Below are 14,438 nucleotides of genomic sequence, written 5' to 3'. Positions count from 1 at the left end.
TAGCCAGTAATACATTTAGGACACAAATAGTATATTTACATACCGTTTCCTGAAAAAAGTTATTCAACTATTGATGAAAAACTATAGTGCAGTTATTTCTGACCCCTGTCAATCAGCATAAACCCTGTGCTCCTATTGATAGATGCAGCTGTCCCTTGCTGTGTCTGCCCAATCAGGAATCTGATTCAAAGAAGACCTCCACCTGTTACTCACAAATTACATGCTGGCAGACTTGAGGCTGACATAGGGTGATTTGCAATTGAAAGTTATCATCCCTACTCACTCCAAAGGACAGATACCTTGAAAACTCTGGAGGGAGCATGGTACTATTATATGAACGTACCCTTCGCTAACAGTCTTGTTTTAGGGCCCTTCGTGAAAAGAGTCATGTTCTTGCTTTAATTTGGAACAACCCTTCAAGTGGCACCCCCTTCCTGCAGTGCCTTTCAAGTACACAAAAATGCCATTTGGAATTTGTCCAGAGTCTCTTTCCAAGGCTACAGTGGGCCACAAAGGCCACCTAAAATAAAACAAATACTTTTAATTTTCCTAAGACAATTATGCATAGTTATTGTCCTTCACTGTCCTTCTGTTATTGTTATCCTTCGGTTTGTTAATTAGAAAAGGACTCTAAAGTGGTGCAGATTATGTATATGATAAAAGAGGCACTTATTTATGGAAGACAAAAGGATGTAGGCTATATAGTATTTTTATCACTCTCTTACATGAATTGATGTTCATGTAAGAGAGTGTATCTCAAATAAGATACAAATCGCCTGGTGGTGTGAAGAGAATTAGACCAGGTGTGTACCATAAATTCCTGTACGATACAAGGAGGTCCAAGAGCTCAATCTTTATTTAACTTTACATAATTGAGATGTACTCTTTCAAGAGCCCATTATAAACGGCTGCTTAGGACAATCACAAAATATCTGCTTTTAAAGTGATGTGCTTTCATGGTCTCAAAGCAAAAATTAAACTTTGTAGCCAAATGATGTTGGTTTGTATGTATCAGATGAGATTGTAGTAGTTCCAAAAGGAAAATTTATTATCACTCAGTATTATTTAATATTATTTATTATAACTTTTTCTTAAAGAATGGTTCATTAATTCCTAATTTGTTGCACAAACCTATTTGCTCATGTTCAAAGATTATTTAAAGGAATATTCCGGGTTCAATGCAACTTAAACTCAATCGACAGCATTTGTGTCATGATATTGATTACCATAAACACTTATATTGACTTGTCCCTCCTTTTCTTAAAAAAAGGCAAAAACCTGTGTTCCAGTGAGGCACTTACAATGGAAGTGAATGGGGCCAATTCGTAAATGGTAAAATACTCACTGTTTTAAATGTATAGCCACAAGACGTAAACAATATAGGTTTTAACATGATTTTACTCTCATAAAATTGCTAACTAACCTTTTCTGTGTAAATTTATAGCAAATTTTACAACTTCATTGCCATGGTGACGTAATGTCAACAAACCCTAAAACGATTTTAAAAAAGGAGGGACGAGTCCAAATTATTTTATGGTAATGAACATTATGCCACAAATGCTGTCAATTTAGCTTAACTTGTATCGAACCAGGAATATTCCTTTAAATACCTGTTCCCAGATCTACACATTAAACATCAGATCAAACCAGCAGGACTCTGTATCACTTTTCCCAAAGGACTGGTGGTGATTTTATAGAATTCCAACTGTGGAGTCAGCTGAAATGTTAAAGATCATTCTTGGTACAGAAATAGCTTTTGTACGGATGCCCCCCGAACACTTGTCTGCCTTTGTCTGTTATCTCTCTGTCTACCATTATCAGATCACATTCGCATTGTCTCAAGGGTGGGGTAATAAAGGATGTTATCTTAATGGGTTTCAAGCAGATATGGAATGAATGAGAGATATTATTGCTCTTTTTGTAAACATTTTAAGAATTACGATATTTATGTGCATATATAATTATAATTATATATTTCTATGCAAAATGTAACTACTGAAGCCAAACAATTAGATCATTGCCTAAATAGTAGTGCATTGTTAATCTAATAAAACATGATGTTAAACAGGATCCATAGCACATGAACACGTGTGCATGTCCATCTGTTTTGAGTCTGAAATAGGCACTCTACTACACACCACAAAGGCTTTAGGGTGGGTGAGTTAGAGGTTAAAGGTCAGGGTCTGGGTAGGGCTACTGGTAGGACAAGACAAGGCCCTGCAAGGAAAAAAATAGATCACTCATGCATCTGTCCAAAAAGCTTACCCAAGAGCCTAAAGGCAGTCTCATTTAGCATGGGTCACATGGGCAAGGCACACCCTATAAAGCCATGAAGTTTCCATGGAGAACAGCTAATGCACTTTAGTCTCTTGTCCTTACCACCAGCTGCACAGTCAGCTAGGTATAAAGTGAAATTGTTCCTCAGTGACCCCCTCTTTCCAAAAAAAACTCAGAAGCAGCACCATGTGTGACACAGAGGAGATTTTGGAGGAGTATGAGGAGGAGGTGAACAAAGAAGAAGAGGCCGAGGAAGAAGCAGCAGCTGAGGAGGATGAGCAGGAAGGCAATATGCAAGAAAACAATAAAGAAGAGGAAGATGAGCAGGAAGCAGAGGAGGAAACCAAGCCCAAGCCTAAGACGTTTCTTCCCAACATTTCAGCACCAAAGCTGCCTGATGGAGAGAAGTTGGACTTTGATGATCTCCACCGTAAGCGTTTGGAGAAGGACTTCAATGAACTGCAGAGTCTCATTGAGCTGCACTTCAACAATAGGCAGAAGGAGGAGGAGGATCTTGTAGCTTTGAAGAACCGCATTGAACGGCGACGGGCCGATCGTGCCGAGCAGCAACGCAGCAGAGTCGAGCGAGAGCGAGAGAAGCTGGCATACCTGGCTGAGGAGAGGGCACGACGCGAGGATGAGGCAGCCAAACTGCGGGCTGAAGAGGATGCCAAGAAGAAGAAGGTCCTCTCTAACAAGGGCTATGGTGGGTACTTGCAGAAGGTGGATCAGAAGAAAGGCAAGAAGATGACGGAACGCGAGAAAAAGACCAAGGCTCTTCTGGAGCGTCGGAAGCCCCTCAACATTGACCATCTCAACCAGGAGAAGCTAGGAGAAAAAGCCCTCGATCTGTGGAAGTGGCTCAGTCAACTTCACGCAGAGAAGTTTGACCTGGCAGAAAAGCTAAAGATGCAGAAGTATGACATCAATGTCCTGCGTAACCGTGTTAGTGACCATCAAAGAGGAGCCAAGACAACCAAGACCTCCAGGAAATCCTGGAAGTAATTTTCTTGGATTAAAACAACACAGAAAAAAAGTTTATTGGAGTCACAATTTCAAGTCTCTCTGTGAAATGTCTAGGATATTGTATTTCTTTTGTTTACAAATATCTTTATCAACAATACACTCTGTATATTCACTTAGTGCTGTATGTGTGCAATGAGTTTTATTGTTAATGCTTTGATTTGTTTCCACTTGACTTGATTTTCTGATGATATGAACTTCTACTTCTTAGACTTCACATCATTCAGTAACACTGCAATAACATGTTTTGGTTATATTTGAATATATGATTAAAACATTTGGGACTCTTGTTCTTTCACCATATGTACTACAAATATCTCCAATGACATTAAATATAAGTTATACAATATTAAATTAAATGTAATTAAGGAAAAATTATCTTTTGATAATTTACAATTGATACATGTTCTGGTAGAAATAATAAGAAAACTATTTTAGCATTTGCATTATGTTCTGGAATTCAACATATTAATAAACAAATGCATGAAGACATTATACGTGTTTTTATTGAAACAAACTTAAGGCACATATGAATTTGCCACAATTAAAAAACACATGTATTACCCCAGTAAGGCTTTTTTGGTACAGTATATACTGTAAATGTTCTAACTATGATGTTTTCATTATACAAATGCTAAATTATCTTTTATAAAAGAGAAACCCAATCATAAGTAACAGAAGTGTAACTTAGATGCCATGACATTGTCTTCTATAAGTCTATAAGGCTGAAGAAATAAGCAGAAGAGTGATTTTGTTTATGAACTACACATTTAACTGCAGTATTAGAATAGAGTACATGAACATACATACACATTATATATATTATTACTAGTTAAAATCAATGTTTATATTATTTGAAATTAGTTTTAACCTTATACATTTTCTACCATTTATGAGCAGTTTATAAACCAAAAAAAAAAAAAATATGCTTACCCAACTGGGCCTGAGTGCAAACGGAGATGCCAACTTTAAAAAAAAATTATTTGCATATGTCTAACCATGTAAAATTTGAATAGGGGTATAGACTAGATTAAAAACCAAAATCCAACTTTGAAATAAATAATTTGTGATATGACAAATTTTAAAACACACACAATTAAACTAAAATACATTTTTAAACTACAATTTCAAGGGTTTACGTAATTGTAAGGATTTTTAACCTCATAAGCAACTGTCAGCAATAGTGGTGGTCAAACTTAGCCCATTTTTCCCAAAACAATAAGATGTGACCTTGCTCTGTGATCTAATGGTCCCGGTCATTGTTGCAGATCAATTTGGGGTATGATGTTCCAATGGAGCACCCAATTCTGCACACCACAATCTCTACCAGGTACTCGTCCACCTTCACCTTAGCAGTTGTCATGCACTTGTCAGACATAAAGAAGACGATAGTAAAGATGGCCATCTCAAACTCTGGACTGACACCAATGAAACAGCTGCCCACTGGCTTCACCAGGCCATCACTGCTGAACTGCAGGTTTAACAAGTGATCATCCTCATCTGGCTGTGAGATTTAACCACAATGACAAAGTTGTGAGATGCTATTTTAGAAAATAATCCAATCCTATAACTTATTGACATTTAAAATATCTGATTATGTATTGTACATACTTAATGTGGAAAGAAAATGTATGTGAACCCTTTGGAATTACCTGCATTTATGTTCTGATCATCTAAGTTACAATAATGAACAAATACAATCAGTTTTAACTAATAACACACAAATTATTGTTATAATCGAAAAAAAAGAATTTAACCGTATACAGTGCATCCGGAAAGTATTCGTAGCACACATTTTGTTATGTTACAGCCTTATTCCAAAATGAATTAAATTCATTATTTTCCTCAATTCTACAAACAATACCCCGTAATGACAACGTGAAAGAAGTTTGTATGAAATCTTTGCAAATGTATTAAATTTAGGAATAAGGCTGAAACGTAACAAAATGTGGAAAAATTTAAGCACTGTGAATACTTTCCGGATGCATAGTATATGTAAAATGTATAATGTGTGACAAAATAAAGGCTTCTAAAGGCTTCATTTGTTCTTGTACATATTGAATACATCATTCAAACAATCACAGTGTAGGTTGGAAAACTGTGTGAACCCCTAGGCTAATGACATCACCAAAAGCTAATTGGAGGTGCGAGTTTGATATTAACAAGAAGCATCTGGTCACATTGACCATGCCTCGCAAAAATAAGATCTCAGAAGACCTACGATCAAGAATTGTTGCTTTGGATAAAGCTAGAAAGGCTTACAAAAGTTATCTCAAAGAGCTTAGGTATTCATCTGTCCACAGACAATTTAGTACTGTGGCTACTCTCCCTAGAAGTGGTCATCCAGCCAAGATGACTCAAAGGGCACACCGCAGAATGCTCAGTGAGGTAAAAAAGAAACCTAGATGACAACTAAAGACTCGGAAGGAATCATTAGAACTGGCTAAAATCGCCGTTCATGAGTCTACTATACAGAAAACATTAAACAGGCACAGCGTCATATTTTTTTTTTTTTGTGGACTGATGAAACTAAGTTTTAATTGTTTGGGAAGAAAACACAGCACTACGTATGGTGTAAAATGAGCACCACATACCATCATGAAAACGTTATCCCAATGGTGAAGTAAGATGGAGGGAGCATCATGATTTGGGGCTGCTTTGCTACATTGGGGCCTGGACCGCTTGACATCATCGAAAAATGAATTCCTAAGATAATCAAGATATCCTACAGGATAATGTCAGGGTGGCTGTGCAGCAGCTGAAGCTCAGTAGAAACTGGGTGATGCAGCAGGAAAATGACCCTAAACATTGAAGTAAATCCACTACAGAATGGATTCAAAAAAAGAAAATCCAACTTTTGGAGTGGCCCAGTCAAAGCCCAGTCCTTAACCCAATAGAGATGCTGTGGAATGACCGACCTCAAGAGAGCCGCTCACACTAGACATCTTAAGAACGTGACTGAGCTGAAGCAGTTCCATAAGGAAGTTCTTCTGAATGTTGTGCAGGTCTAATCCACAGCTACCGGTAATGCTTGGTTGAGGTATGTGGCAGGGCGGAGGGCGGGGCCGGGTCGTGATCCTACACACCCGGTCCCGGGTTTCGGGAACAGTTTAAAGTGATCAATGGAAAGGAGGCGAGAACCGGCTTGATGATATAAATAATGGTTTAATGATAAACAAAAGACAACATAAACACACACACACAACGGACATGTCCGTAAACAGTCTCTCTCTCCCACACAATCCTCTGCAGTCGACCTTTATCCCTCAGAGGCTTAATTAGCCTAATACGGGACTGGGTGTGAAGGATCACAACCCAGCCACGCCCTCCGCCCTGCCACAAGGTTATTGCTGCCAAAGGAGGAATCAACCAGTTATTAAATCCAAGGATTAACATTTTCCACAGCACTGTGAATGTTTAATGGGATGTGTTCAATAAAGATGTGAAAGATTATAATTGTTTGCGTGTTGCTAGCTTAATCACATTGTGTTTGTCGATACTTGTGACTTTGATGAAGGTCACATTTTGAACAATTAATGTAAAAAAACAGCTAATTCCAAAGGGTTCACATAATTTTTCTTGCCACTGTGCGTAGATTATTACAAAAATTGTAAACTTGGAAATGCAAAGTTGAGAGTTCATATTTGGATAAATTAGTTTGCTGGTCATTAATGCAAAACAAACCCTGAAAGAACCCCAACACAAAATGTAGGTGTCTTGCATCACCCTTAAGGAGCTTCTTTAATTAATAAACCTACTTATTATTATGGCTACTTACCAAGTAAGTAAATACAAGCACAAGAAATGTTACTTTGAGTTACAAGACAAGGAGTGATTCAAGACACGAAACTAGCAAAGCTATGCAAGAAACAATGTTGCCTCGGACAGCGATCAGTTATACAGATAATCAGTCATCATACAAAAATACTTGACCGCAGAATGCCACAATTGACCCATTAAAAAGAAGTATTCCAAAGTGAGCTTTAAGTGCTCATAGAAACTGGTTATTTTTGACACAATAAATCTGTTAACAAAATCTGTGGATGAAATAATTTTCATTCCTGTACCGTATCTTTATTATCTCTGGCATTGTATCCTTTGTAGTCCACGTGTTTGTTTTTCTCCTGTTTGTAAAACTGGACCCAGTTATGGAGACCCATGATCTCTGTACTACGCTTGGTTTCACCAACAAACACATGCTCAAATCCACAGGAATCTTCACTGCAGAGATGAGAGAAGAGACCGGCAGACAAATATAAACCTTTATGTATCTATAGATACCGCGCTATTAAATGTTTTTAACATACATTACACTCCTAGTTTATAAGATAGAAAACCCTTTCAAATCAACTGAGTACCCTCTAGTGGCCCTATGGAAAATGTAAATCACACTAATGGGTATCATGAATAATGTTACACATTTACACCATTACATATTGCTAGGTATGTATCTTTTTTAGGCATGACTTCCAAAGTCTTCAGTACTAGAAACCACCAAGAATGTAATTAAGATACTCTTCAACAGGGGTGACCAACCCTGCTCCTGGAGAGCTACCTTCCTGCAGAGTTTCGATCAAACACCTGAACCAGCTTATCAAGGTCTTTAGGATTACTTGAAAATGACAGGCAGATGAGTTGGAGCTAAACTCTGCAGGAAGGTAGCTCTCCAGACAAAGGGTTGGTCACCCCTGCTCTTCAATATGCAAATATGTTCAACAGAGCTTCATAACTTACCCTCCACTTCTGGCTCTGTGATAGAGTTTGAACCAGATGTCATAGAGCTGGCTCTTAAACTGAGCTGGGTCCGACTGGGCCTGACCTTTGCGTACTAAATACTTGTGTGCACACTGAAAAGACAGACCATGTCAGTACATGTCTGATAATCTGCAATATTTCTCTCCAGTTATAGGATAATGTCTGTATTTGCATGCACAATAATGTCCGCAGTTACAACACTTTGCACATCAATTCAAGCTGCCAACTCTTGTCTTACTATTGCCATTTGCGCTCTGCTAAGGAAGTGTTTCACATTACCACTTGAATAATAATGGAAAATGAAATATAGCATTGCAATATTTCTGATTCAGCTAATGCTTGGAAATTATATAAACCAAAAGTAACATTATAACTGTGAATCTCTGAGAAAGATCTTTAACAAAACTAGTCCACTAGGTAGTGCACACACAAAAAAAAAAATCTAGTCCACTAGGTAGTGCACACTAAAAAATGAGTACATAAATTATGTGGGATTACAAGAGAACTACACTGGTGAGTGTAGGTAGGAACACTTCAAAATGATTACAGAAGGTAGTGTGCACTACATCAATAGTGCATTACCACACTAGCTGTTATGAACTACAAAACAAAAGTAAAACTAAACAAAGAGTGCACAATAAATATTCATTAATGATATTTTGAAGAATAGTGCTGGAAAACTCAGTAGTGCTGCTATTTGCAGCTACTCTCCAACACTGATCAGGAATGACCTCTCTCAGTTTTTAAAGTGACAACTAACTAAACATGCTTGAAATATTCCAAAGTTGCAGAATTTAAGCATTTCCAAACATGACATTTATAAGCCAGGCTTGACACAAAAGAAAAGAAAATAGAAGACAAAAATAGGACTAGTGAGTAATTTGATAAGGTACCTTCATGACTTCAGTCTTCATAATGGCATCCAGGAAAAGACGGTTCTCCTGAATTTCATCTTTTGTCACCTGCTCAGCCACTCCTGTAGCCATCTCATAATTGTCCAGCAGATTTATGAAGTCTGAGGACAACACACGTAAACATTAACAAATCTCAAAAATAAAAACACAAAAGTCTAAAAATATCTCCTATGTCTAAACTTTAATTCCAAAACCATCTGTGAATATAAAGAGATTGTTGTAAAATTGTAACAGGAGTGCTTTTATGTAATACTTTATGAAAGGAAACATGCAAAAAAAAAAGCAAATGCTTTGGCCTTCTCAATGGCCTTCTCACGGGCATAAGTATCAATGCTTTTGAGCTTGTCTTCATTGACGTAAGAGAAGAGAGGAGCTCTAGCGTAGTCACTGGCCTTATTCCTGCCCTCAACAACGCCAGCTTTAGCCTGTATGAAAATAAATGCACAATAAGTAATGGTCCCTTCAATCCATATAAAACAACACTAGCACAAAAAGCTCGAACAGTCCTGGAAAAGTATGTGCATGCAAACGGCCACTCTATGCAGATATATTAAAAATCATATATGCAGAAATGTGTCGCCTCATCTGACCTCCATACCTGTAGGTTGATTTTGTAGTCTACTCCAGGTTTCATGCGGTTCACATCTAACCTCCACAGCTCATTCAGTACACCTGAGAGCTCCTTATTGATGTCTCGACTGCAATAGTTAGTCAGTTAGTTAGTTATTTTATGCCATGCCAGCTTCCAAGTGTATTTTCATGGTGAAAATATATTGAAAGGTAGAGTGTTTTTAAAAAAAACCTATATAAGGTTTTCAAAATTTGATTTCGATAAGAACTCTAAAACTGAATCAGGGTTGACATCGTAAAAAATCTCTTCAAAAGTGTTTGAGTAAAATAATTTCCTAAAACAAATAAATCCATAACAATCCAATAAAATATGTTTCAAGGATAGTGGATTCTGGCATGCGGTGCATAATGGTGGATCTTCGTCTGATATTAAGAACATATGCCTGGAATGTCCTAATTGGTAACAGGAGTAAATAATCGGATACCAGCGATTACTGATTACATTAAAGATGCGTCTTTTGCCCACTACAGGGTTGACTTCATGCAATTTGTTTGTAATGCACTGATCCCATTCAGTTTGCCATTTGTTGATCATGTAAGAGATTATGGTATGTTTCAAATCTGACGGAAGTATGGCGCATTTGAGATATTTAGAAAGTGCTTCTTTAGCAGCCGAGTCTGCTTGTTCATTTCCTCAGATTCCACAATGGCCAGGTACCCAGCAAAAGTAAATATTAAAATCCTGTGCCTCCAGAGCAGACAATTTGGTTAAATTTCAGGTGGTCATTTTGTGATGTAAGAGCTTGAAGGCATGATTTTGAATCTGTTATTAAGAAAAGTCTCTGTCGTGAGGTCTTAATGTGATCTAGTGCTAGAATAATAGCATTGGCTTCTGCTGTAAAAATGTTACTCTGATTGGGGATCCTTATTCCTCTTTTTGGCGATTGATCACATATGAATTGATCTGTGTGTGTGATCCGTGATCAAGGTGTGTGATGGAAACATCTCTTTCATTTCCAGGAGTTGTTGAAGGTATTAATTCAGGGTTTTTTTTTTAATCCAGGGTGGGATACTGCAGGCGTATGCTTAATCCAGTATGATTCAGTATGCTTAAATCAACTTTTATGTTTTCTAGATGAGATTTAATCTGTAGGCCAGGAGGTTGGATATGCATTGGTTATGTCTCATACGGACATGAATATTGTATGATATGCTGGATTGTATTTGTTGGTCTTTAATTTGGTTGTGTATTGCAGGGCTAATTTGGGAACATCTGTTTTCTAGAGATAGTTAATTAGCCCTTATGCTCGACTACAATTGAAAAAGTATGGCTTTGTAAAAACTACTAATAATAGTTAAATGTCTAGAATGTAGCTAGTCTAAGTTGCACATGCTGTTTTTATTGCATGTTAGAATGTATTAGTTTATACAATGGTGCATCCCAAATAAGATACTCAAAGCCACACAACACAATGCTGTGCTCATTTGCCTTGTATCCAATGGAGAGTTGGGTGACACCCTTTTGATGTCCTATTGTTCCTCGTGGTAATGTTCATAATTTTTTACACACACACACCCTTTTGATGTCCTATTGTTCGTGATGTTCATAATATAGCGCATGTGCACGCACAAATTTCGAACCTAATTAGAAGTGATTAATTCATTGATATAGACAGCACTAATCCATAACAACAGCATACAATTTTACCATGATGGTAACCATGGTTTCAAACAAAATACTAATAGATACAGAAACTACTGTTAAACCCACCTTTCCTAGCTTTCTATCTCTATCTACCTACCTACATCAATTACATTTTGCAGTACATGTCCAAACACAACTAATCTTTTAGTCCCACTGCTATGACACATGTGTAACAGCAGCGGTTCTGGAAATATTGAATAGAGGTTGTTGAGGCGTAACCTCAAACAAAGAACTGCGGAGAAGTTGTTTTTATATTGGATATTCGTTAGATATTTGATCCTTCCTTTAACATTCATTGGAATGTCATTGCAAAATAGTTACGGTTCATGCTGTGTCTCATTCAGATAACACTGTAAATCATAATAACAAAAGTAATAATGATGTTAATTGATAAATGCAATTGTTTTAAGCATCAAAAGAGAAAAACATAAAACAATGCTCCCAACAATGGCTAATCCAAGTTAGGGTGTGTCTCAATTGCAAAATGGAAATATCATTTAGTGATACATTATTCCATGACTGCATTAAAAAGGAGTTTTTTTTTACATGTGTAATATTTATTTTGGTAAAGCAAATTAAGTTACATTTTGATATTTGTTTTATTTTCTTATGATTTATATCCCTGTTATGACTATTTAAAATAAACTGAATGCTTTAATAAAATAAATCTAGTTTCTGGCTTTTTTACCTAAAGATCTCACATCACCTGCAATGTATTTATACACACACCTGCTACATATCTTACACAGCTTTGATTGTGGAAATAAATATTATGTTTTTTGTGTATTTTTTGGGGAATTTATAAAACACAAAATCCATTTAACTTCTTGATCTTTGGCCTGATGATGTCATACCACCTGTAATATATTCACACATCTGACACATCTTACACGACTTGAAATTTGAAAATATGATTGTGTGTATTTTTTTATGAATTTTTGAAATCTACTGTATATAACTTCCTGGTCATGTGACCTAGTGATGTCACACCACCTGCAATGCGCCCACAAACACCTGACTAACATCTTACATTACTTGGATTTTGGAAATACGATTTTGAGTATTTTTTATTATTTTTGAAATTTTCAGATGTGTGACAGATGTGTGTGAATACATTACAGGTGGTGTGACATCACTAGGACACATGACCAAGTTGTTACAGAAGATTTGAAAATGTCAGAAATTCATAAAAAGATACAAAAAAAATCCAAGTCATGTAAGATGGCATAGGTGTTTGTAAATGTATAACAGGTGGCGTGACGTTAACGGGTCATAAACAGGTTTTTGTATTTGAAAATAAAAAGTTAAAATAATAAAACAATTATAAAGTTAAGATTTTAAAATAAAAGTAATGTAAGGTGGAAGGTGTTGTATATACATGTGCTATAGGAGGTCTGACATTCATCTATTTCTGTTAGCTATAAGTTAAATGCAATTTCAGTTACATCATTACATATCCTAAAGAATATATTTAAATATTTGTTTTTGTACCATATATTTTTACATAACTTGTCTGACTATATTAAGTTACATCTGGATAAAGCTACACATGTTTTATAGCTACAGAGTAATCTGTTTTTCACCAGCCTTTGTCAGTTTCACACTTTATAGACACTCCCTAAGGTCTAACGAATATCCAGTATAAAACAACTTTACCGTGTACAAAGACCACCACAAACCCCTTGCAAACTCAACACGTGGCGTAACAAATATGATTTATCCAACATTTATTTCATTTTGACTACATGCTGTTGTCTCCTATCAGTTAATTAACGTCATGATTTAAAATTAGATAAATTTCGCTTGTTGATACGTTTGCTCAAGGTAAAAAGACAGTCAAATTTACTCTACATTTTGAGCTAGACAAAATAATAATCATTATTATTTAAAATCCATAACAAAGATGAGTTATAGTCCGCAGAAAACGTAAAGAAAAAGTATTAAACATCTGCAGCATAGAAACACATCTTAAGTGTGATGAGTGAATGCACTTGTTGTCATTATGTTTCTTACCTTCTGGCCATTTCCGCTGGTTATTTCACTTTGTCGATTTAAAAAATATACACGTTCAGTCACTCCAGAATTCACAAGGCGTTTATTACGCTGGGTGTCAAAGTATGCGATTGAAAGAGGAATTAGACCAATAAACGTGCAGAGCGGTAAAGCTTCTCGGATTGGTTATTTTCCACAAAAGGCGGGGCATATATTCTGACCAATGGACTACTTGCACTGAGCCTCATAACGTACTTGAAATAATTTAAATATGTAACGTGGTTAAATATATTTTAGCGCAGTTATTTATTTAATTAATTTGACTAAACAACTGCTTCTTTCTGTTATGAGTGATTTTTAAAGCATGGTCAGAGTATTATAACAGCTAATGTATTTATAAATAAAAACATTTGGGACATTTATCCAAAGAAAAGTCATTTGCAATCGTTGTAAGGTGGAATTTATTGTTTAATTTCGACTGGTATGAAATATCATCAATGAATGAAACACGTGTTAATGTGACAGCCAGACTGCTGCCGGTAATATATTTGATTTACAGGGTTGGAGAGTAACGGAATGTAACAGGATTACGTATATAAAATACAAAATACAATTAACTTGTACACTACATTAACCATTTAAATCATTGGTAATCAAAATACAGTTACATTCAAAAAGTATTTTGATTACTGAAGAGATTACTTTGCATTTATTGTCATTTGTTTCATTTAATATTTAGTCCTTTCAGATGGAAAACATTTATACATATAAATGATGCGATCCAAAGTGCATTTGAACAGCGGTGAAACACTTTCTTATGATGTGTTACATTCATACGAGCAGACAGAGAAGTAAGTTTGAAGTAAGTTTGGAGCAGAAGAAATAGAAATAAACCTTGTGTAAATTGTCAGCTTTATGCTAAACTAAAATGCAATTTCCAGCCATTTTACATGGACATGATACCAGACACGATCATATTTTCTTATCAAGAAAACTCACGTTGGATCAACCTTTGATATTAGGGCAAAAATCCTATTCTTGATAATTCTTAATTTTTTTTTCCTGTAAAAATATCTAAAAATACTTAAAACAAGATCAATTTGATTAATCTTGTTTTAGAAACAACACTACATCAGATATTTAGGTTTTTCAGAGAATGTATTTTTAACGTGTGTATTTTGTCTTACTGTACTGGCAGTTTT

General features: G+C 36.0%; 2 protein-coding genes across 2 annotated transcripts; one reads left to right on the top strand and one right to left on the bottom strand.

Moving 5' to 3' along the window:
- Nucleotides 1-2,463: 2,463 nt before the first annotated feature.
- tnnt2c (troponin T2c, cardiac) lies at nucleotides 2,464-3,385 on the top strand. The gene has a single exon (XM_052118745.1). The coding sequence runs from the start codon at nucleotides 2,464-2,466 to the stop codon at nucleotides 3,280-3,282; it is 819 nt and encodes a 272-aa protein (XP_051974705.1). The 3' UTR covers nucleotides 3,283-3,385.
- A 409-nt stretch (nucleotides 3,386-3,794) lies between these two features.
- si:dkey-222f8.3 (Poly(U)-specific endoribonuclease-C-like) lies at nucleotides 3,795-13,360 on the bottom strand. The gene is made up of 7 exons (XM_052118856.1): nucleotides 13,258-13,360; nucleotides 9,568-9,667; nucleotides 9,286-9,394; nucleotides 8,949-9,070; nucleotides 8,035-8,147; nucleotides 7,368-7,521; nucleotides 3,795-4,804 (listed from the first exon to the last, which is right to left on the bottom strand). Exons 1-7 carry the CDS (start codon nucleotides 13,266-13,268, stop codon nucleotides 4,544-4,546), a joined length of 870 nt encoding a protein of 289 aa, XP_051974816.1. The 5' UTR covers nucleotides 13,269-13,360; the 3' UTR covers nucleotides 3,795-4,543.
- Between the last annotated feature and the right edge of the window lie 1,078 nt (nucleotides 13,361-14,438).

This window comes from Xyrauchen texanus, chromosome 45 (assembly GCF_025860055.1).
Source record: "Xyrauchen texanus isolate HMW12.3.18 chromosome 45, RBS_HiC_50CHRs, whole genome shotgun sequence".
Taxonomy (NCBI): domain Eukaryota; kingdom Metazoa; phylum Chordata; class Actinopteri; order Cypriniformes; family Catostomidae; genus Xyrauchen; species Xyrauchen texanus.
Note: the sequence above shows the minus strand (reverse complement) of the source record. Positions and strands in the feature narration are given on the sequence as shown.

What these genes read in the sequence shown, in the direction of transcription:
- si:dkey-222f8.3 (XM_052118856.1), bottom strand. An exon ending in CACAGAGCCAGAAGTGGAGG is followed by an intron (nt 7,522 to 8,034) that starts GTAAGTTATGAA and finishes TCATCTCTGCAG; the next exon opens with TGAAGATTCCTGTGGATTTG. An exon ending in CCAGAGATAATAAAGATACG is followed by an intron (nt 4,805 to 7,367) that starts GTACAGGAATGA and finishes TAAATCTCACAG; the next exon opens with CCAGATGAGGATGATCACTT.
- tnnt2c (XM_052118745.1), top strand. Translation starts at nt 2,464, where the DNA reads ATGTGTGACACAGAGGAGATTTTGGAGGAGTATGAGGAGGAGGTGAAC.